This window comes from Serinus canaria, chromosome Z, assembly GCF_022539315.1.
Source record: "Serinus canaria isolate serCan28SL12 chromosome Z, serCan2020, whole genome shotgun sequence".
NCBI classification, from domain to species: Eukaryota; Metazoa; Chordata; class Aves; order Passeriformes; family Fringillidae; genus Serinus; species Serinus canaria.
The window spans coordinates 41,457,993-41,483,218 of NC_066343.1; the positions used below are offsets into that span (position 1 = coordinate 41,457,993).

A 25,226-nucleotide genomic window follows, 5' to 3' on the forward strand; every position below is an offset into this window, starting at 1 on the left:
ATAATTTCAGTAGACTTCTGGAAAAAATTTTGTTGGCCTGTAAGGTTTAGCTTTGAAAAAAGCATACAACTCACATTTCAGAAAGCAGTGTTGCAAACAGCTTTTGTTCCACTAACAGATGAATGGAAAAAACCTAACAGCGGATTATGTCTTTATGGTAATTTTATATTTAAATACAAAATTAACCTGTTTTGATACTGTCCACATTTTTCTTCCTTAACCCATAGCTTTTAACTGTTCAAAACCACAAATTGTGCTTTGAATTATGATTTAAACAAGAAGTCAAAGCTGTCAGAGACTTAATTTTGGAGCTGTATCAGGATCAGAATCCAGACAAGGAGATAATCTTTCCTGCTTGTGCCTCAGACAGAAAATACTAATTTTGTCTTTGCTGTTGTCAAGTCCATTAAACCTGAGGGATTTTGATCTGTTTTAAAGAAAAACATGGTTGCAGCCACAAAGTGTGGTTTGCTCATAATACAGCCTGAGTTCATTTTAAAAACGGTGAAATACTTTTGAAATACTATTTACGGAAATGGAAGGGGGATTTATATTTACTGAAGAAATATGAATTAAAAGAGTTTTAAATAATTCCTTTCTACAAGTTGTATATTTAAAATATTGTGTTCATATTTCCCATCTTATTTTTGACTGTGAGTTATTTTTGACAGCTATAGAATCAAGTGTATTTAGAAGAATGTACATGGCTACATTGCTGTCCAGTTGGTTTTTTCTTCAGATTTTTTAAAATTTAGTATTTACAATCATAGCTTATAAAATTTGAAACAGTATTGCCTTAAAAATAACAAGTTAGAGTTTTTAGGGTGCTAGATATTTTTATATTCTTGTTCTGAGCAATGTAGTTGAAAGACTAGGGTAAGCCTGTTATGTTTTACAGAAGTAGCTCTCTGTAGTCTTGATAGAACAAGTCCTTGGATGTTCTAACAGTAATTACAAAATACTAATTATTGGTGACTCTTGCATATCACTACATTTTTGTTCAAATGCTTTACAATTACACTTCTCAAAGAGCACGGCACTTAACAAATGTTCCCACCATTCATTGCCATGGGAGCTGAAAGATTATCCACAGGTACTTGTGATTAAGTAGGCCTTAAATTCCTCCAAGTCACTAACATAATCTGGTTTTTGCACGTTGCATTTCCCTTGCTATTAAAATTCATGGGTAGTTTTCCATGGCTTAGAGAGCCGTAATGGTAATTCTTTAGAAGATTTCCAGCCATTTTCCTACCTCCCACATTTTCTGCCCAACGACAAACCCCTCCACTAAAAATGGCAACACCACTAATAGCACATTCAGTTCTCCTTCACTGTGGCAACAGTTCTCAGACAAAATAATAAAGACATGGGGGCAATTTTGAAAGCTCTTCTTGCCATGCAAACCTCGCAAAGGTTACTGGCACTTATCAGCTCACCAAACAACACTGGTGAGTACAGCATGTTAGTAGAACAGCCTCATAATAGCAGTAATTAACCTCAAAAGATGTGCCAAGTTCCTCCTCTACTTAAATACATCAAAATTTTTCTAAGGAAAAATAATATAGCAATAGCTTTTACTATTGGCATAAAATAACAATTTCTATGCGGCACAGAAAAATAAAAAAGTTCTACTGACTTTTCAGTTTGAGTAGTGCTCTTGTGTGTGCCTCCAGGTGATAGCTATCACAGCTCAGTCCTGGGGAAAGCACACCCTGACCTTTCCCTGCTCATGAAAGATGTTTGCAGTTTCACATAGTAAACAACACAGATCCCTTTTTTCCCAGAAGTACAGAAAAAGTAATGTTTCCAGAAGAAAACAGTCTGTAATGTTTGACTCATCCACTTTTTCTTTAACGTTGGAAAATCAGGAGAAGCCCCTTCTTAACAATGCTTTTATGTTTTTAAGGAAGTGAAGGACACTGACCTATAACACTGTGTCCATACTAGTGAATGGCAGTTCTCTATGCTGAGGGAACAGTGAAGAACACCTGGGGATGAGGTACAGGACACAGAGCCACTTGCTGAAGGAGAGGCAGCCAAGGAGAGGGTGATGGAAAGCACACTATACAACAGCCCATCTGTGTGAATATCATCCATGTTCCCATCATGTCATCTGAACACTCCTTTAGAAGTACTCAAAGAAGTACTCAAACTTACTGTCCTAAATTAACCACTGTTGCTCAGAAAATAATTCAAAAGCAATTATTGTCATAAGATCTATAGGTAATGGAGTTTTACTGTAAAAATTCTGGTCACATGAAAAGACATCAGTGAAATACTTTTCTAGGGCAGCAGATTTATTAGAAGAAGGCATATAAAATGCCCAAATGCCTTGACTGCTTGATCCAGTTTTGAGCCCCCTGGGATTTCCAGAAAAATACGTTTAAACTCTTAGAGGTTTCCTCTGAGAGTCAAGATTTGCTGTGTATATGAGTAGGACATTTCCACCATGAATGTAGGAGCCTGGCTTTGCTGGAGTACAAGTTTTGCAGATGTTGAGACTGTTACCATTGCAGGACCCATCGGCACAAGTTTGCTTTATTGTCACACTTCACAACCAACAATCAAAAGCATCCATGAAAGCACTTACCAAGACAAACCTCTGCACATAGTCCTCAATTTGCATCATGTAACAAGAAGAGAACATGCACAAAGATAAAAAAAACACTCAGAGACATCCAGCAAAAAGAGAATTCCATTTTCTCCCCTTTTTGCGCATTAGTGTCCTATCTCATCATGCCTGCTCTGGCAGCCATATGTTTCAGCCTTTGCTGTACCATGACAAGTTCAAACAAAAAATTACATAAGACGTTCTTTTACTTTTTGTTGGAGCAGACTTAAAACAAACCTACTCTTCCCTTGAGGTATAATAAGAATATTTAGAATTCTTGTTCCAGATTTGCCATGAAGACAATCACATCCAAATTACAAAATCTTGGGCACATGGTCAGTGAACTTTAGATTCTTGCAGTCACAAAAACAAAAACTGTGACTAAGATTTTTGTGTTTTCATACGTTTTATTTGTAATAAGTTATACTGTGGTTTGTTCCACTTTTCCTCCCGTTGCAATGGTTCTGTCCCTGTTGCCTCCTCCCTCCCTTTCATTGCCAATTACCCTGCCTCCTCCCCTGTTCCCTAAAAACTGCTTTGTCATTCCCCTGACTCCTCCCTGGTGTCCTATCTGTCACTTGACAGCCCATCCCCTCCCTCTAGAAACTTCTACCAAGTGGGTCAAGTGATGGGTTCAGGCACTGGGGCCCCCTGGATTACCCCCATTGTTTCCCCTAAATGCCTGTTTCCCTGTTCCCCACGCCCTCCTGTAACCTCACTGGCAGTTGGGTGAGCCCGTCCCCTGTTCCCTCCCCCCTTTATAACACGCCACACAACCCAGCCCTGCGTGTATTGGGTTGCCCCGACCCCCTGAGCTGCTGATGCCTTTCCTGTGTTTCTCCAATAAACCCAGACTGAACCCTCAACCAAAGTCCACTCCTCCTTCTGCCGCCATTGCAAGGAGCCTTGCCCATGCAAGGTGAAAGCTGCTCTCCTACGCTCCTGAGGATCAGGAGAGTGTCCCTGCCACTTGCTGTGCCAGCTGGGTGACTCTGAGCAAGCATTTGGAGGGGCACAGCAACATAAGATCATCATTTCACAGATTAGATAAAGCTTTGTCTCTTAGGTGATGCATAGATGTACTCGCATATACTGAGCAGAAAATTCCCAAGTCTGCAGGTAAGAGTAGTTTTGTAAAACGCTAAAGATAACAAATAATTAATGGCATACATACAATCTTTATGATGAGAAAAACAAAATGAAAAGAGAATTTCAGGGTTATTCTAAGCGCAAGTACAGGCTCACTAGAGAATGCATTGAGAGCACCCCTGAATAGGACTTGGAGGTGCTGGTGGATGAGAGGATGGAAGAAGACCCAGCCAACTGCACTTGTAGCCCAGAAATCCAAATGTATCCTGGGCTGCATCCAAAGCAGTGTGGCCAGCAGTGGAGGGGGGTGGGATTCTGCCCCTCTATTTCAGTTTCACGGACTGCACCTTGAATGCTGTGCCAGCTCTGTGGTTTTCAACAGAAAACACAGACCTGTTGGAGATGGTCCAGAGGAAGGCCAGGAAGATGGGCTGAGGGCTGGAGCAGCTCTTTCATGAAGACAGAATTCAGGAGATTAAAGTCTGGGAGGGGAAGATTCTGGGGAGATGATGTAGCAGCCTCATATACCTAAAGGGGGCCTACAAGAAAGCTCACAAAGAACTTTTGACAAGAGCACCAGGTCATCTGTAATGTCCCTTTCAACCCAAATCATTCCGTGATTCTATTCTCTTATAACATCATTGTCTTTTTCAATACTGCAACGTAAGAAAAAAACCCAACAAAAATCAAGAGCCAAAAAAACCCCACACCTCAAAAAAAAAAAAAAAAAAAAGGAACTGATACGTGTTAATCCAGTTACTAAAAACTTGTCTTAAAACAATAAACCAAAGGTAAATTCTAAAATCCGTAATTCTGTTTTCCTGAGATGGCTGCAAAAGAAGTTTGACCATGTGTTCTCAGAGACAGGATTTGACTTGACCTATGAAATTCTGAGTAATGAATGGCATTATCTGTTAATTAAAGCAGTACATAAAGAAAACAAGTAATCACATTTCAGTCAAATAAAATTCAGTTTCACTTTATTCAAGATTAAGAGATTAAGAAGGGGGGGTAGGGTGGAGTGGAAACCAAGAGAGCCATGCTATGAAAGCCATGCAGCTGAACAAAAACAGAGTGCAACAATCAGACTTACGAATGTTTCACTAATTTTTTAGAGGTAATTGTAACCCTTAGCAAACTGAGAACCCAAATGGCATTTCACAAATGTTTTACATTTACATAACAGTCATATAGATGAGGAGCAGTTCTTCACCATTTCAGTAAAGGCCAAGATAAACTCTTAAACACCACAGTGGGCAGAACCAAATGCCTACATTTTAATGTTTATCGAGATCCCCTTTTCTAGTTGCATATACACTTTCAGTAAAAACATACTTATTCAGCCTTCTTGTTGAAAAAAATATGCATATTGCAATAAGGAATGAGGCACAGCAGAGTAGACATCATACAACCTGCAGTAATCCAGAAAATTAAACAATGGCACAAGTCTGAATAACTTTCTCTTCACTCTGGGGTGATACATAGTTAAAGGAGAAAACTGGTGTTTGCCAAGAAATGGCAAAATTCTTTCATGACTGTATGGAGAAAGCTTTATTAAAAAAAACAAAGTCAAAAGACAGAAATTACGGACTAGAAAAGGGACCTGTAGAAAATAATATTTTCATAACAAGTGGAAACCAAGGGACACGGAAGAGAAGTCCCACACTGACTTGTGGACATTTCAGATCCTGTCTTAAGGCTTTTAGTTAGTAGAAGATGATCAAAATGTTTTATAGTCTGTTAGAAAAAAGCCATTCTGGGGAATTGTTATGTTTTCCAAAACATCAGCTGCTTAACCGCAAATATGCATATTTAAAATAAATCCTTCAAATTAAGAGTTAAATTGCTTAAATATTACCAAAAAGCCAGCTGAGATTTGAGAATCAGAGTTAGTTGGCAAAATAAATGTAAGAAATAATTAAAATAGAGACTCTGTGGAGAGAAAATATTTCCCATCAGGTAAATGGAAAAGCTACACACAAATGGGAATGTACAAAGTACATACACAATGCATTTTAAGTGAAATTTGCAGCAGGTAGTCTGTAAATTCTGGGAATGCAGAGGAAACCACACACTTTATCAAGAACATTATGAGCTATTAAATGAACTCTCATGCCTAAAACAGAAATGACGGATGAAAAACAAGAGACAGATAAAGAATGGTACTCAGTGCACCTAAAACCACTACTTATCTAAGGCAAAGTATGGAAGCTTGGCGTGATATAACCTGAGTTAATACTCTTGGTATGTACTTGGTGTACAAAATGACTGGAGTAACACCATCATTGTAATAGCTTTGAATCCCCTTATAATATTTTGATTCCATTTACACTTTATGGGGAAAACTGCAAGATTACTTCTATGTTGTAACCTACTAAATGGTTACTCAACACCAACGGCAAGACTTACAGTAAATTAAATATCTGCAAATATATGTTACATGCTAGTTGTTTTAGATTTACAATAACAGAAGAATTTGGACACTTCAAGCATCACCAGCAATGTTAGAATTCTATCCTGTAGCTATAAATATTCCAAACTATTGTTTGGAAATCATATTTTGGCAGTAGGTGCTTTCCATATGTGCAAGATATTTTGAAGACTTTGATATGGGAACTTATGGAAACCTTCATGTAACACTGTTTTGTTTCATGTACTTTTTGTATCAACTGCAGTAAATAGCCATTCAACAATACTATGACTACTACGTCTAAGAAATAAACAATTGCAGACATTCAAGCTAATAAAATGCTGCTGTCTGGGTATGAAACAAATTTCACTGGGTAAGAAAATTTAATAAAAGCAACTGTGACATATTATATTTATTATTTAATATAAATTTGACTCCACTAGTCTTTTGCTTAGCACACAATATTGTGTAATTCAAGGCATTTATATTTGGTATGCAACAGTGCACTTATAACCCCATAAACTCCTTCTTGAGTTGCAAGACTGTTACTAACTTACTAACTAATAATAGGCTTTTATCATATTTTTAGTGCAGAGTTAATTCTCCCCCATATGTATTTTTGTAAACTGTTACATTTTCTGTAATAATTGATAGAGGTGCTGCAACATTTCCTTGAGTAGGATATAAAAAATGTTTACACTAAAAGCCATACTGTACTGTATAAATTAATTGTGACCTGGTCCATTCATTTACAAAAAGCCCTAGTATTGTCAACTAAGTAGCCACTTGTGACTTAAATTCAAATTCTCTGACCAGTATTTTCTTTCTTATATTTTAACACTAGTGATTAACTTAACATTTCCTTTGACAGAGAAATTTGTATTTCAACGCAGCCTCAAGTCACATTAAAACCAAAACATAAAGTAACTACTGATTATCACAATCAAATCCAAACTGCAAGACTTGCTCCAAATACTATCATAAGAATTATTCCAGAGTTCAATTTCAGTATCAAAGGTTAAGACAAACTCACTTTATACTGCTTATATAAAAAATGAAATCTGAAATTCTTACATTAAAAAAATCAAGCAAACCAAGACAAAACTTGGCAGATTTTTTTTATCATTACATAATTTAAATCTAACATCATCTACTTTTCTGATACAGATGGTTCTGATCATAATAAATAATTGGATAAATCTTCCTTCCTTCCTGTTTTTGCTTTTGTTGATGATATTCAAACAGTTCTGCTTGTGAAAGAGGAATTAAAAGGTAGCAGTTGAGAGTTCTTTATCTTGGTGCTTCTCCAATTGTAATTCTCATTACAATTTTGGCTGACTCTCTCGTACTTCTTCTAGTTTGGAAAGGATCCACTGTGTAAAGAAAAGAGCAAAAATTAAAATCTTTCTGTGGTACAAAACGGACAAAGCAGCTGAAAACTGGACTGGTTTTTCACTGTCTTTACTTGAAAAGACAGTGAAAAACTGCTTTTTCACTGCTCTTTTCCTAACCAAGTTTTAACACAGTGTTAAAAACTTTTCTGTAGAGTATAAACACCTGTCTTTCTAATATGAGAATGGAGCCATTTAAGCACCAATATTCAACATTTGATACCATCTCATATTAAACTTCTTTCCTAGTCTGTACTTCAAGGAGTAAGAGTTGAGAAAAAGAGAAGACAACAGAGAAGCAAGGATCACAACAGACAGAAGACAATAATAGGTGGCAGCAGTGTGATAGGTTATTTAGAAAAAAAGCTTTAACTGTATCTTGTTTCTTTTAAGGAATTTCATATTGGAATGTTCACATAAAAGGGAAATTAGTTTCCCAAGAGTATTAAAAAAAAATAAAAAGGAGGCTTGAGGGAAAGGGTAGTGAGATGGAAATCTAGAGTAGGATGTGAAGTTATATTGAGGGTCTGCCATAAAAAGTGTGCATACTGCTTTGAAGAAAGATGAGTGGATTATTACAAATCAGAACCTGTTACTGTATCAGGTTCTATCCCCTCATAAGAATATTTGTGTTGATTTTGTGAGGCTCCTGGGCCTCTCTAGGTAAATAAACACCCCAATATTTTTGTGAAAGGTGTATTCATTTTTTTACCTTTCTTTGCCTTAGTTAAGACTTGTGGTATATGTAATGTGATGTACTTATTTCACTTTTCGAATAGTTCCTGATTAAGCTGGGGCATAGCTGGGATTTCTCTCCCAGAGAAACTAATGGACCTCAGCACTGCCCACCCATCCACTCAGCCAAAAAGAAAAAAAAAATAAAACCTCAGTACCTCCAAAGATTACAGGCAAGTGAAATTCAGCACAGGGCCCTTACTTTTCTGATATAAGAGTTAACTGCTACCACTTACCTGTAACTAGAAACTACCCTCACAAAGACAGAAGCAACCTAAACTAATTGAGAAGACGTAAAAGCAACTTAAATGAATGAGAGAATGCAACTTTTGAAAGCTGTCTCAAACAATGATCCCAGGGAATCACACCCCTCTGAAATATACACAAGACTCATTCATTTTTTTTTTTTTTGGTGAAAATTACTAGCTACACTAGTTAAAAACAAGGCAGAACTTTGACAAGTAGCTACCTTCTGGTAGCAGATCGGAACTGCCCCTACAGTCTGTTGCAGTCAAAACTAATGATGTCAAAACGAAGATGTTATACCAAAAGTGTGTATAACAATAGCAGCACTAACATATATCACATAAACTACTGGTATTTTTATTAAGGATTTTCTTCATTCTTCAAAAAAACCTGTATTTTAAAAACAGAGCAGTAACACCCCACCCCTGCCCACCACCTGGAACAAAACTACGCGTAATTTACAAATAATTTTTCTCTATTAAAATGTACTATTCTAATTCATATTCTAGATTGTTTCATTTTTGTAAGCATTACTGTTTATCAGTGTTTTGTCAGACTGCTGTAATTCATAAGATTTATGTAGGGAAAAGTCTGGTGTTGAAATTGACAGTTTTTGAAATTCACTACTGAGTAGATTATTGCTATTTCCATGTCTGTAAAAGATATGTGGAAATATTGAATTTTAACTATACATAGTTTCAAGTTAAGAGTATTTCTGTTACACATTTTAAGTTAAATTTACCACTATATTTTTAATTGTATTTTGACTTTACCTTAGCATCCTCTGGACTTCTAAAATTAATAATTTTTCCAAATTCTTTGGCATGGAAGACAGACTTAACTCGTTCCTAAAAAAAACCCAAAACCAAAACAGTAATTCAAAACTGAAGTTAACTACTACAGGCTTTAAGACCACAATGCTATTTACTATCAAGGCAGCTATAATGGTTCAGCCAGCCATGTGTACCAAGAACAGTCATCTGAGTATGTTTGCATCACATGCGCATACCCTGAGAGAGACCATTTTCTGCATGAAAGCACAGTAGGGTGAACAGTCCAGCAGTAACAGACTCCCCTTTTTACCATGGAGTCCCTGGATAAGGGTCTATAAACGTGTGTAGGAATGGAAGGCAGATAATGTACATGTGGTAACAAAATCCATTACTCCCCAAGGTTTTAATTTGTAATTTTCCTTCAAGTCATTACTTGAGTGGACATTCCACCAATACTGACTTGCAAATAGTGGACATAGGTATTGAAAACAGCAACTTAAGCTTCAGAAAGAAAAATGTAAGGAGTTATTTGCAAAATACAGTTTTCAACCATAGATTTCAATAAAGAGCATACTGCAGACATGTTAATGGATTCTGAAATGACTGCAGGGGTAAAGATGGATATGTTATTCAGCATTGTCTGAAATGGCAGAAACGCTAAAAATTATTTCCTCCTGTAAAAGTTCACTTGCAGTCAGAAATCCAGTTTGGAGGATTCCAAACCAATATGGCTCTGCCTTTCATGCTCTCTGCAATAGAAACAAATAATCTGAGTGAAAAACTGAATGATGTTGTGCACCATCAAGACTGTCCTCATAAGCAATATGGGTAATTACATATGTGCAGCTTATTAAAAACAGTAACAAAATACTGGCAGAGAAACTTATTGAAGGAAACTAAGTTCAGTTAATAGATCAATAAGAATTAAAGATTTTTTGTTAAGAAACTGCCTCTGTAAATAGCCATTGGTGGACATCTTTCTCCTTATGTCCTTTGCCAGCTTATCAGGGAAAAGAATTTTAAGGATTTTTTTTTAAGGAAAAAATGCAACTAAGAGCAACATTCTTCAATTTGTATCAAGAGGGAAAATATACATGTCATTATGGTCAATTTTGAAGACAAAATGCCCCAGAGAGCAAAATAAAAATATTCTGCAATCTTCTGAGCCTTTTGTTGTATCGGCATTTTCCAGACAATGAATACACCATGAGTTGGGGCATACAAACAAAAAATTCCTAGAGCTCAAGGAAAAATCTCATCCGCAAACATCAAGTCACTATGCTGCTTAAAACAGTCAGAGACTAGTCATATGAGGAGTTCACCCATGACAAGTTTCAACTCCTTTCTCTGAGTACATCTCAAATAGAAAGGAGATCAAGAACTCAGAGGAGAGTGAGCAGAAATTCCAAGTTCAATTTCATAAACAGTAACACAAAAAGATAACGAAACATGGTAAGAGTAATGTACCTTGGCTTCAATGCGCAATCTTCGACCATCAACGATGAATGGTTCTTTGGTAAATTCATCATAAGTGTATTGCCATTCACACGTCAGCTGTCCAAACGCCCCTTTTGTCACAAATAACACACCACTAGGCACCAGAAAATAAAAGTAGTTTTTAAAATTAATGTAAAAACACTTAGAAGTTGTCATGTTATCCTTTCTCTAATGAATTCATTTGTCATTGCAAAACAGGTTCCATCTCATGATCTCTAACTATACAGCACACTTTCCAAAAGAATGAATTTTGAAACTCTCTCTTGCATTTAAAATACTGTGTTTCATAGCAAAACTGTTACACTGCTTCAAGCTGTATTTGAGAAGGATGCCCCATACTTCACTGCTAGACACTGACTGTTCCTATATTATTCTTTCTTTCCATCAATACATCTTCAGAAGTGAATCCCACAGTTCAGTTAATTTTAGCCTAACCCACTTTAAAACAAATCCTTCTCAGCTAAAGAAATCTTAAAATCAGTATTTCTCTCCCTTCTTAAAAAGGAGAGAAATAACATTCTCCTGAACACTCTCCTACTAAAAATAATGACACTGTTGAAGAATATTACCAGCACACTAGGCATGCCTTCCCCATTATTTTGTCTACGTATATGGTGACAGTGCAGCTACTGATCAGCTGTCATCAAGGCATGCACATTTTTATGACTGTTTTAAGGACATATTATTTAGAGTCAAAACTGTTTACCTTTTTGTTACCATTAACAGATCTGTACTGTTGACCATAGCATGTGCAATATATCTGAGTTTTGCAAATCTTCCATTTTCAATTTTCTAAAAGAGATAAAAGTTTTATAGCTTTGAATATGCTAGTAATGTATTAATTTTGTGCTTCAAAGTTATTTATGCTCCAAAAACATAAACTGTAACAAAGCACAAAGCATAGACTTTTGAATAAAAGGCTACTTTCATTAAGTCAAAATAGGACTAACATCTCTAATAGCTAATGTTCATAACTACTTGGTTGCTGTTAATACACCTATGTAAATAAAAATCAATCCTAACCAAAACTGACATGGAATAATATAATTTCTCTAAAAATTTTGGGACTCAGTTTTCTACATACTTTTGATGTACACTGAACTTCTGCTAACTAATACATTTCTAAGACAACAAACAAAATAAAGATTCCTTTCCTATTTCATTGCATTGCCTCCAAAACATTGACTAATTAACCCTGAGAATAAATCTATACCTAGCTGTATATAAGCACCATTATCATGTAGAGAGTGGGACTAACAATAATGCATTTGAGGTAGTACTTAGCATTCCTCTACATTCTTTTGCTTACTCATGAACTAAACCATTTTCTACAATTAATGTGAATACTGTAGCAGAATACTTTTAATGAGCAATATATTTAAAATATTGATGACAGCAGATTAGTACTTAAAAAAAAAACCCAGAAGCCCTGTACCTCTCACATGACTTGGTCACCATTGGGTTTCTGACTTCCTGAACAGTGATTAAACTAGTGGTCAAATTCATATTGCTGCATCTTGGTTGGGAATAGCAACACAACTGCTTGCATACTTCCCAGCTGTTATAACTTGGAAGTGACACCAGATTAGAACAAACTAGTATGATTCAATAAAGTTTTAACTACAAATATATAGCTTCAGATATGAAGGCCAAAGTTTTAAAACTATCTTGATTAGTTCTTAAAACAGTAAGAAAATAAAGCCATTTAATATGTGTTCCCCAGCAGAGTAAAATGATGAAGACATTTAATTAGTGTAAAAAACTTCAAATTTGACTGTGTGGATAATTCCACTTGCACAGACAGACTTTTTAAAAATTAACTCTTCTGCAAAGATACTGATTCTTTCGTGACTAAAATGCATGAATATTTGAGTAGCAGGTTACCCTAAAGAGAGCTTTCCAAAAAGCTCTTAGAAATTTCCAATTATTTCTCTTCCCCCGTCTCTTTCAGGCTACAAAATCACAGCTATTGGTCACATGCCTACATGTGACTTACATAAGTCACTGCTTGCATTTATTGCTGTAAGAGCTAGCATCAGGAACAGGATGAATTCCACAAGAAGAATGTCATAAAAAATGAAGAACTAAGGACTTGGAAAATAAGCTTCTTTTTTCTTTTTTTTTTTTAATTTTTGGAACTGTCTTACCCAAGCTTTATCAAGGCATTGCTCTGCCTCTGAAATGTGTCTCTCCCTGTCTCTTGCATTAGAAACTTGAACATAAGTAAATAAATAACTGAAAAAACCTCTATAAAAGGTAGTCCCTACTACATTCCAGTACATAACACGCTGGATGGTTAGAAGACAAAGGAGGCTGTATGGACAGACTATAGACAGCATGGATAGGATACCTGATCCACAGGTCAGGCTACTGGTCTAGGTCTGTAAACTGACGGCCTTTCATTAGTGGCCTAGAAAGAATGACAGGGAAATGGAAGAGAGGGCTGACAAGAACTTAAAGGAACATGCGGGAAGAGCAAGGGTGGTTCAAAATAGGTGTAAAATACACTTCACTTAACTGCAAGACACTTTGAAAATGACACAAATTACTCTTACTGACCAAACATATAAATATCACACAGAATGACCAGTATTTCTGTTCTATTCAAAGTATAGGTAAAAGCATTTAGCAATTTAGCCTTATTAGGATGGAGATTTCCCATGTTGGAGAAATCGCACAGCATAAGTAAGGCTCTCAATCCAAATATTAATCCCCTTTAAGTGGTATTTAGGAAAGGGGGGCTGGCTTCCTCTTTATGTTTTCTGATTAGACTGCTAGCTAATTTTCAACCAGTCGTGTTGCCTTGCTGTAACTTTCTCAGCTTAGAGATAAAAAATTGGGAATTGTGAAAACTATTACAGAAGTACAGTACTTAACTACTGCACAAGCGACAACCTTAAACAAAAGGTATTTAAACATATACCAAATTCCACAAAAAGTATTTAATTCTTTAAGATTCCCAAACATGTGACTTGCGGAGAACAAAAACATTGTTGCCATGTGGCACACACTGAGATAACTAGCCCTCATTGTTAGCTGTGAGTCAAAAATCATAAACTATCTGTGTTTATAATTTTGTAGACAACAGTTACAAGAGTATAAACACAGATAGCTTATGATTTTTGGAGTTAATTGGGAAATAAAACATTTATTCCCTATTTATAAAGGGAAAAAACACTTGCTAATGATAAGCAGTAACTACTTTTAAATTTTCTGCCTTTGGATTTTTCTACCTTTTATTTCCAATCTTTATCTGTTTTAGCATTAGACTTTACCTATTCATTAGGAAATACATCATAGAGGGAGACTGCTGACAATTCTTGTAACAAGCTCACAACTGCACGCTGCTACCAAGCACCTTATACAACTTAAACATAAAATGATATATAACTGATCACTCAATACAGATGCGTAAATAGTATTTTAAACTTTTATGGTATGTAGCTATAGTTTGCAGAAAGACAGCAACTTGGACCACTGTTTGGTGATGCAAAACTATAAAAAGTAACATTAATCAGTCATTCTTTGTTCGATGTTAGTTTCAACATTGGAAGAAAATACATACAAGTCTATAAAATGCAATGTCTGTATTTCAAATTAAAAACATTTTAATCACCTGATTAAGTATATGCAAATCTATTATAAAATGACACTCCAGAAGCTGTAAAGCATGAAGTAACACAGTAAGAGATCCCCTCCTTTGCAAATTCTTACCTGTAGTACAACTACTTAAATGTCACTGCAATAATCTAATAGTAAAAGTGATCAGTTAATGCATATGTATGCAAATATGCTCAATGGCTTAAAAGTGGTACCTCTGCACTTGGAGAGATTCATAATCACACCACACCCTCTTAATGAGAAGCAAGCCAAGAGGTCTTTGATAAAGTTAGAAATGATACAGAGCAAAATTAAGTAGTGGAGGCAAAAATTAAAATCTATGAATCTTCTAGTAATAGTTCTAAAAAATACTAGTATGTGTGATACTTAAGTCAGAATGTTTGGCAACCTTCTTGAACTCACTCAGATGAAATAGTATGTAAAAAAATACTGAAAAGGCTGTTACTGCTTAAAAAGTGGTTGTAAATCTGCTGTTCTCTCTTGATGTCCAAATTCACTTTCATCTGGACTACCGGCGTTATTTCCCTGTGAACTGGTTACTGTCAAATGTGTGAATTCTGAAGGCAATCCAGTCTCGTTGCTAGGAACTCCAACTCTGAATGCATCTTTCAGCTCAAATTATAAGGTAATTTTTTGCTAAAGCTGTAGAATTGCTAATTTCAGCAGGCTAACCTGTTATTATTACCTATCCAGTCTTCCCCACAGAAACATTTAATAGATCTAACCAGTTCCTAAGTGACTTCATAGATGTAGCTTGAATGTGTGTGAAAATAGGGGAAAAACTGTTAAAGAAAAAGTAATATGTAAAACATTCATTTTTTACCATGCAAAATTCTTGCATCATTTATGTTTAATAACCCCTACCAATCCTTTATTATCTACTTCCTCATTTCAGTTATCCTAATATGCAATGTCATTACACAAAACATAAAGCAATGCACAATGTCCATGATGTGTTAGTATCTGTATTCAGATTCCATTTAGCCATGCTGAACAGTAACTCTGAAATCAACCTGGTTTTATTAAAATCAGTGAGAATTTGTGGTCATGGTTAAAATTTAAATATAAGGCCACAGCAAGACAATAAAAATTAGAACAGCAGCTCTCTTTCAGAATGCAAAACTTCTGTTTCACAGCAGAAATATAAATTGCCTATGATGACCGGCAGAGTTATCTTAATAAATTTTTGATCTGAATATACAGGAGAATTTGTTTGAGCAGCTGAAATGGAGAAACCATACTGATCTACATTTTCATCATGATGACCACATCTAAATGTTTTGTTTCCTGCCAATACAACCAAAACCCTTGGATTCATACCATTTGAAGCATGATTACAGCATCAGCAGGTAAATTAAAGAATATGCTTCAGTCACAATCAAGTAAAAATGAAATTGAGTAATGCAGGCTTCCATATTCCTCTGGAACAATTGGTGTCAGCTGGTTTCAGACAGCTTCCCTTAACTGTCTTCTGTTTGGGATTGGGCAATGGCTATGTAATAGTATCCAAATGTTGCATATTTAAGTGGTAAGGATCCTGCTTTTTCCTTTAACCTAGAGAGACAAGGTTTTCCAAAGCAAGACAGATCATCTGTGATTCAGTAAAGGGACCAGCAAACTAGATGGCATACAAGAATACCTGGTAAAAGTCTGGACAATGTCAAATAAAAATGAAGTTATTTTGAACTTCATAAAGAATGTAATTTTGCAAAGTGAAACCTTAGTTTTAGGGTACTTAAGGATGTGGATGTTTATGTTTTGATTTGAAACCAAGCTCAAAAGCAGAAAGACAGCAAGGATTAGCATGACATACTTTTCTGACTCCTCGGATGTTCTTCCTGGCAGACCAAAGTGTGAATACTAAGGAACAAGGGGCTGCTCAAATCACTTCAACATCCTACCTGATATGAAGCTCATGACCAAAAGAATTGCTAAACCAAAAGCTGAACACCTCTAATACAAGAGGATATGGTACTGAAGCCCACTTTGAAGGACTGTCTTCTCTGAAGTAATATAATGTGCTTATATTATATATATATATACAACACAGTATAAGCATCCTCACAAAGTTATAAAAGAAAATTAAAAATAATAATAACAAAAATATTTTGCATATATTTTGAGGTTGGGTAGACATTGACACAGAGAACCACTGACTGCACAGCGCAACTGCAAATGACTAAGCTTCAAAAGCACAAAACCAGTCTTTCAGCTTTATTCCCTAGCAGGGCCAAGACCTTGCACATCTGTTGTTTCTGGAAATGACTAGTAAAAATTTATGCATAAACAGTCTGTTAAATGATCCTCAAAATGGTATAAAGTATCCCCTGGCACTGACCTATGCCTAGAGAGAATCATGAGAAAAACAGACCACCAGAGAGGCCTGAACAAAAGGGAGGTACTGGATGACATCAAAGGTAAAGAGCACAGCCAGTTATTCAGCTCAGCAAGGAGGGAGTTAAACAAGTCACAGTAAGAGTAAAACTGAACTCTTGGGAAAAGCTGCACTGTCAATTTGTCAACAGCACAAAATTTAGCAATCTGAGATAAAAGGAGGGTACTTGGACTTGGAGTTTTCAGAGACAGTACTGGATTTCAAATTCAATTCAGCAGTTAAAAGGGATGGAATGGTGGAATTATGCAGCCAAAAGTTCAACTGTTAAAATACATTAAATTGAATAAAAAAATTTAAAAATGTGGTCTCTCTTTTTTGCTATGTTACTTTGAATCCCTGAAGAAAATAATCTCTAAAAGTTTTGGCATTTTTGTTTTAGTTCTGGAGATTTTTCCATCCTGAAAGAACATCAGTTTCTGCTATTAGTTTTCTCAGCTTTTTGTCCCATGACCTAAAGAGAAAGTACTAATATCCCAGATGGTAATATTTTTTGTTATCCCAAATCCCCAAATCCAGTTTATTTCTTTTCCTATGTATGTTCAGAGAAGCGTAGACTCAAGAGAGAAACAAGTAAAATACTTGCATAAAATTACTATATTTTCTGTTAACACAAAAACTTAAAAAATAGAAAAATAAAACTACACCAAAGATACAAAATATTTTAGGGCATATAATCATGTTTGCCAACTCCAACTGGAGTTGTTAGTTCTGTTGGGCTTTTTTTTGTTTACTTAGCATTCTACAACCTTTTAATCTATCAAGTAAAGAACAAATTATTTTCATTTATACTGCACTGTAACTTGAATTAGTAATTTCTGACGCAGAAATACTACCATCCATGTACTAATTTGACCTCCATGTTCTGCATAAACATGTAGGATTTTAAGTTAAAAAAAATTAAAATATAGGTAAATTTGGTCCAAAAATTATGATGTTTCTAATGCATTTCCTAATAAGATTGGTCATTACAAAAGAAAAACAATTTTATCAGATAAAAAACCAAATTGAAGTAAAGCAGCACAAAGGAAAATATAATGTTAAGCAACATTATTCCAAATTTTCAAAACCTAGTAAAGTTAATTAAATGATACAGTAACCTTTCCATTATGTTACACCTAACAATTTCCTCAACTTTTTGACATCATCTGTCTTTTTTCAGAACTGAAGAGCAAAATTACTTCCTGTATTCTTCAAAGAAATACAGGAGATCCATTTGTACCTGAAACATTCAAAATCCTTCCCACAATGTTTCGGGCAGTAACGCACTGCAACAGAGTCTTTCATTTGTTTCTGCAAGGCATCCTTTTGAGGTGACAGCATTACAAAATAGGAACATATGACCTCTAGCTATCATAAGCATAAGCAATTTCAGCTAAAACCATCTCCCAAACTTAGTTTGTCCCCCTTTTTCTCTGTGACATTAAGGGCAAAGGGTAACTGCCCAAGAGATCACCCAATATAGCAGTTTTTGAATGCACAGTGCCAAAATAAACAATCTTAACAATTTTAATGGTTCTTCCCCCAGAATTTTGATAAATGGAAGCCAACAGACAATGAAAGACCTCACTGAGTATGCAAACATTTCAGAAGCTCTTTAAGAGCAATGTTTACTGTTTAAGAGCAATGTTACTGTTTAAGAGCAATGCTGACTGCTCAGATACTGGCAGAAGAATTAATCATTTAATTAATCATTATAATACTGGTACAGAATTATCTATTACAAGATATCTTTAAAGTGCAACACAAAAATATGAATTCAGTAACAAACCAGAAAAAAAGAACAAGAAAACTTCTGCAAGCATTTCTGCAAGTGAATATAGAATAAATACCTTTTTAAGAAACCAGAAACTTGTAAAGGTATTTGGTAGAATTTATAATACCAAATTGTAGTTGATCAGTGTTTCCACTTTCCCCTCACCCCCCAATGTCTAGGTGAATAAAAAATTAACCACTTTTGCATATTATGTGTGTTTTATTACACAATGTCTTGAAGAACTAATAGTATTCTTTTTACATCTGTCTGTGGTTTTTACATGGAGTTTAGTCCTGGGGCAGATTTTTTTACCTTTTTTTTTTTTGTTGTTGTTGTTATGAAAATAAAAATATTGACTTACAAAACAAATAATTTTTAGTCAAAATAAAAACCAAAATAAACTGTTATTTTGCATGCTTAAGGATACCAAAAGTTACACAAATTAAGTATTAAAAATTATGGTAAAACAAATGATAAATGAGAAACTAAAAGTTTATGATAATGTTTCTTGAATAATGTATGTATTTAATCTATTAAATACCTTTATAAGCCATTTCATGTTCTTACACTATCTAGTTCCAGGAAACATGAGAAATAATGTTGGAACAGAACAGATGAATCCATTTTAGATATACTTTAGACATGTTTATTGTTAAGAAGAAAAGCAGACAAAATACTTTGAAATAGTAATTGAATAAACAGTCAAACAGCATTTTAACACCAATAAGGACTGTACAAATCAGTAAAGTTTTACTAAACACATTTAAAGCAATAGTAAATAAACCCTGTTAAACACTTATATAAATGCAAAAAACATTAAACACAGCTGATAAAAATACATCTGGAATAAACTCTAAGCCATGGTATTACTTATTTCTTCATATTATTCAATACTATTTTACCTAACATCTGGGTTTATCTGTACGACTATCTTTATTATATTATTTGCTTGTTTGCCTAGCACTCATCATCATACATTTTATTATCCCCACATTTTTTTCACAGTTTAAAAAGTAAGAATTTAGTATCACAAAAACCCGATTTCTCAGCGGGAATTATAGCAGCAACATTTAAAACTTATAGGTCAAAAGAATGTGACAAAGGCCATGTATATCTGTTACAATACACATTATCCTAACTGTCATCATCATCACTACTACTGTGAGCCATAGTCCACTCTTTGTAGGCCTGCCTTTTCTGAAAGCATGGTAAGGGAAGAAGAAAGCAGAAGTATTAGTTTAAAAGTACTAGTTTGCCTGGCAAGCTTGTTAATTAAAGCAAAATAAAACTGTTAATTAAAGCAAAATAAAACAACAGAAAACAGAAATTCTTATGTGACATCCTAAATTTAGGGCACAGTATGAGCACACAAAATAACCTATATCCTATTTCCTTTGATCAGCATATACAATCTCTAAATCACCAAAAGAAGTTTTATTCCAACCTAATCCTGTAATCTGTTGAAAAGCTACAATACAGTGACCACAGTGCGACCAGTCACCAGACCTGTATGCAAAGAAGCATTGCAAAAGCAGAGAGAAATCTTTTTATCCATAAGAAAATATTAAGAGTTCTATTCAAACTCTTTGAAATAGTGGACATGCAACACACTGAGTCTCATGCAAATAAAGTAACAGCTCTAAAACCACAAACACTAAGAACCAAAAACTTTAGTATATTTAAGGGTTAAATTAAGACACCAAATATCCTATAGCAGAATTTAATGACTGAATGACTGGGGAAAAAAAATGCAAATCTCTATTTTCTTATTTGACAGGTCTATTGACCTGTCTACTCTGCTTGGAGCTCTGAAAACATTTCTTCAAGAGTAATTATGCCTTAGAATCATCAATAGTAAAAACTAATATGAAGATAACAATCCTTCAGTTTTAGCTACATTTAAATGATGGCTCCCATCACAAAATATCAAAGGCATTACACAAGGCCACGCCTTAGTGTACTTTAAGTCGGATACTGGAAGGTACTGTACTTGGTCATACAATACAGAAAAATTAAAATTACAAGTTACCTTTCTGTAAAGGTTTCTCAGAAAAAAACCCCAAAATATAAAAACGTAAACATTTAAGAAGCAAAAGCAATGTCAATTCAGCTCATTAGAGCTGACTGTCTGCTAGCATTTGTTTTAGCAATATACTTTAAAACAGACAAGGGGATGTTTGAAAATTTATTTTCTTAGCAAAAAGAGGATAAAGATTAGTAACAAATTTATGCTATCCATCAGTAGTAGCTTCTAACTACCAGAGCGCAGAGGGTAGTTAAGGCTTTATGACACCAGTTAGAAATTGGAGAGTACAGGTTAAAGCCATCTCATTTACAAGAAAGGCACAGGTATAGTATTTATTATCAAAGCACTTTCACTGTTGGCTGAACTACATGACCAGTGAATGGAACAATGAACATAGCTAAGGTATCCCCAACAGATCAATCCTATTCTACCAGAAAATTAATGACAAACTAATGAGATGCAGGAGAAACCGAAAGAAGAATGGAACTCAACTTGGAACAAACAGCTGTAGGAATAATCAAAATTAGTCATAAAATGTTCTCCAAAGGCTACCACGTTCTCATTTACTTCTCCAAAAAGGTTATTCTGGTACAATATTTTTGTAGCACACTGTGAATCCTTCCATGCGTATTTTTAAAATTCTGTTTAAATTTTTGCAATCACTAATTACTACTTTATTTGTTATTGTTGAACATTTCTAGAAAGAAGTTTTATTCTAACAAAAAGAAAAACCAGAAACTTAGCAAGCTGTGTGCATCACAACTGAAATTATTTCCCTTTCTGAGGGGAACTTTTTGAGTCAAATTTGCTTAAATAGCAGAGAAATCATTAAAAGTAAGAGCTGTTCAGCACATAGTTCCTGCAAACAGTATTCCATTTCAGAACTGTTTATGTTCTTTCAAAGGCTTCAGAATGACATAAATGCAACTATTTCTAGTGTCTTAAAAGTGTCTTTAAAAATGTTGTTTTACACAAAATTGAGACTTAAAAGTCACTGTTTAAGCTATGTGTATTATAAATTACTGAAAAAACTATGTGTATTTATCAACAATTTTCACAAAAAAAAATTTAAAGGCATAAAACTTTTCATTTGCACATATAAACCTTTTTATTTCTTCAGAATGCTCTGTGCATAAACTTTTATAGATATACTGATCTACTTTATGGTGTCTCCCTCAAAAATTGTACCACAGCAGCCAAATCCCCAGTGTGGTTATGCACATAAGAAATAAAATTAAATTCTTGGCCACGGAGTTACTAGGTAGGAAGTGAATGGGAATTTAGGAAGAGGGAAATTCTAAAGTATTTATTTCTATGCAAGATGAGTTTAAATTTATGTCAAAAATTTATCTTTCATTTTCTTCACCTGTAACATTTGACTTCCAGTTCCATCTCTTAATCTGTAAGGTCTAATAACGCCATCTTCACCAAAGAAGCGAGGTGGTCTCAGGCTTACCACATCTTCTGATGAATCTGCAACCCTGACACAGCAGAAAATTTAAAATACATATCAATATCTCTACTCAACTACACTATTTAGCTAAGGAACTAAATTATTTTGTACACAAATTAAATTCAAGTACTCATATAACAACTATTGCTGTCTATATATAAACTTAGGCACAGTAACAGACATTACATAAAACAGCAATAGACTCAGAAGCCTATTTCCAAGAATAACAATTATCAAATTAGATGGCACAGCTTCAAATACTTAATTAGTGTCTAACTACTGCACTTCAAAACTTCAAATGTAAAGACAATTGTACCATATAGAATAGAACTGTACCATCTTTCACTCTGATATTTTTCTTGCACTTCTCTGCTAAAAAACTTGAACAGGAAAACAAGAGACGCTTTCTTATGGTAACAGAAGTGATCCAGCTCACTAAGAACAGGGCCACTGAACAATTGTATTTAAAGTTACAAAGTGCCTCTTCAAAACTGTCTCCTCCTTTATTGCACATAACAGTGTGGAATGATCTTCATCAATGAATTTATTAAAGTAAGACTATCACAATATTTAAATGTAGTCTTAACATAGTTCTGAGACTGGCATCATCTAGTGGTCTTGGAAATAATTTCAAAAAGTAGTAACAATATATAAAGTAACTCTGAACTCATCTGAGAAGTCCTTTTTTTTCCTGCTTATTTGGAGTAAAAGTTAAAAATCATCAGCTGAAGGAAGTCTGATTGCTGAGACATTTAAACTAGTTTTTTTCAGTAATGCTAGAAATAGCTGAGATTTGTGTCTGTATTTTTTAAATTATATCAAGTGTGTATTATTTTGTCAAAAAGCCACCTATTTATTATGTAAATAACATAGAAGTGATACAAAGACACAAGGTACTACTAGTGTTACTACTGTCTCTTTCATGCCATATGATATTCTGTACACTTACTTTACTTACTTTTTAATACCCTGAAATGTGCTGCTTGCCATATCTATGATTCCACCAGTGGGTCTAGCTACTGCTCCAACTAAGCCTTTTCCAACACCTTTGAAAAAACCGGCTGCTCCTTCTTCCTGAGCTCCTAAAAGCATTAAAAAGAGTAAATCATTATAAACCACAGAGTCTCTCTGAAAATCTCAACAAGTTTTATTACCATTTAATTACAAATCTTATTTGATACACAACTACATAGTCTCCACAAAAAGTTCATGTAGACAACATTTAAACTGTAAGTCAGCAGGAATATAAAATCTTGATGAAGTTTTATAACTCTGATTTACAACAGCTCATCAAATATCAAGAATTTACCATTGAGTAAAAAGTTAATGCATCAAGACCAAACTTACCTCTTATTGGTTTTGTAACTATTCCTGTTATGCCACTGACAAAACCCTACCAGGATAAACAAAACAGATATTACAAATATGCTTCCATAGAATGTTTTTCATTTTTAACATTTTTCTTTCTACTTCATTAGTGAATAGCCTCAAAGTACATGTGTTGGGAGTATTCTAGATTTCACTACAAGCCAACAGAATCAGAGGCACCTGCTTCACAGTTTCTACCTTCTCTTCTACCCTCTTGCATTTTTCTATAAAACTATCATTTAATTGTAGCTATACACCTGCAAAACTAAAATTAAAATTAAGAAACTAACAAAAAACTAACTCAAAAAAACCTGAAAACTAACAACTCTCTGGTGAACACAACTAACGCCTGGTACTCTTGCCTGCATAAAATAATTTTTGTTTTCCTCCTTACAGAAACTAGTCCTTTTCCACCACGAGTGATACCCTCTCTCAGACCAGTGGGTTGTTTATTCATGGCTTCTCTCCTTTTTTGCTGGTAATCTTCATCCATAGTTATTGCAGCTACTCCTTTTGCCATGGCACCTGTGATTCTTGAGGCAGCTCCTGCTAATCCACCTATTGGAAAATAAACCAAATTAAAATTCTAATGCAATTTACAAATACTCATCCCTATTGTTCACTATTAGGCGAACTACCATCACAGCACTGAAACTTACCAACAGCTCCCCCTACCAGTGCTTTAAGTCCTAGTGCCATTCCCTCTATAAATTCTTCAGGACCCTGAATGGCTCCCTGTGAGAAAAAAAAGCATACACTCATAATGAGGTTTGAATAGTATGCCTTATATATTTTTAAATCTTACATTTTTATTGGGATTTATATGTAACAGAGGAAAACAGGATGACACTGAGTGATAAAAGTGTGAAAGCACCCACAAAAGCTCCTGTGAGAGAAAGACAGACAATTTTAGAATAATAATTAATTCCCTGAAGTCTGCTTATTTTAAGGAGAAGTGAAAGATTTACTTTAAGGTATGAACGGTAAGAAACGGCCTTTTGGTAGTTAAGTTAAGTAGACATCTCTGTCCTTTTTACTCTCACTTGAGTTTTCCAGGCATTTTCACTTCATTTTCAATTCTAAGTCTAAATTTAAAACCAAAAAGGTATTAATATAGATTTTCAATACAATGTCTATCTATCTACTTGTAAAGGGCAGCAGAGAATTTTACCTGATATGGTTCATAGAAAAAAGCTTCTACTCCTTCAGACAAGCCTCTTATGAATCCAAATGGATTACCCAACACATCAAGGCCAAGAATAAGAATATACATCTGTTTAATAGCCTAAAATGAAAATAGGTATTAGTGAAAATATTTCCTAAATTATACTAAAACAAAGGCAAACAGTGTAGTATCTCAGATTAAAACAGGGAAAGAAACAAGAGTTCAATATTAAAACCTCAAAATTGTCCAGAAAAGTAGAAGAAGTTGTAATAAAAGATGAGAAAATCAGTGAGTAAACCATATTACGTCAGCCAAGAAGCAACATTACTTAAAAACATTACAGTAGTCCATTATTATTAATGATGGATGGAGAGGACTAATTCTTTTATGCAAAAGTACTTTTGTTGGATTCTCTCCACTAAATGACAGGACTTTCAACAGTACACCAAAGCCAAAAAGGTACTATGATTTGAATAGTACTAATGTCCAAAAAATTGCGTGAGTATTTTAATGCCTATCATGTTCTATCAGAGCTCCATCGTGTTTGCTTCCCCTATCCCAGAAAGCTGTTTTATTATCCATGCCACTTGGCAAGGCAATAAAATCCTATTAATGAGTAATTGGTTTATATGCATTTATTTAACATTTGTACATAAATACAAGGATGAAAGTAAATTTTATTTTGTTTAATGG

At 34.7% G+C, this 25,226-nt stretch overlaps 1 protein-coding gene across 4 annotated transcripts in view; it reads right to left on the reverse strand.

Annotated features, from left to right (window-relative positions):
- Positions 1-4,663: 4,663 nt before the first annotated feature.
- Positions 4,664-25,226, reverse strand: part of VPS13A (vacuolar protein sorting 13 homolog A) — a 107,366-nt gene continuing 86,803 nt past the window's right edge. For 2 of the 4 annotated variants that reach the window (XM_030237249.2, XM_030237248.2), the window contains 10 exons: positions 24,540-24,653; positions 24,028-24,103; positions 23,763-23,926; positions 23,348-23,393; positions 22,959-23,082; positions 21,914-22,028; positions 11,459-11,544; positions 10,723-10,846; positions 9,256-9,330; positions 4,664-7,483 (listed from right to left, as the gene is read on the reverse strand). In XM_030237249.2, the coding sequence (XP_030093109.1) occupies positions 7,433-7,483; positions 9,256-9,330; positions 10,723-10,846; positions 11,459-11,544; positions 21,914-22,028; positions 22,959-23,082; positions 23,348-23,393; positions 23,763-23,926; positions 24,028-24,103; positions 24,540-24,653 (975 nt within the window). In that variant the 3' untranslated portion in view covers positions 4,664-7,432. Of the gene's footprint in view, positions 7,484-9,255; positions 9,331-10,722; positions 10,847-11,458; positions 11,545-19,144; positions 21,053-21,913; positions 22,029-22,958; positions 23,083-23,347; positions 23,394-23,762; positions 23,927-24,027; positions 24,104-24,539; positions 24,654-25,226 lie in introns of those variants that run through there. The other 2 variants (XR_007780433.1, XM_050986839.1) reach the window with 2 other exon arrangements.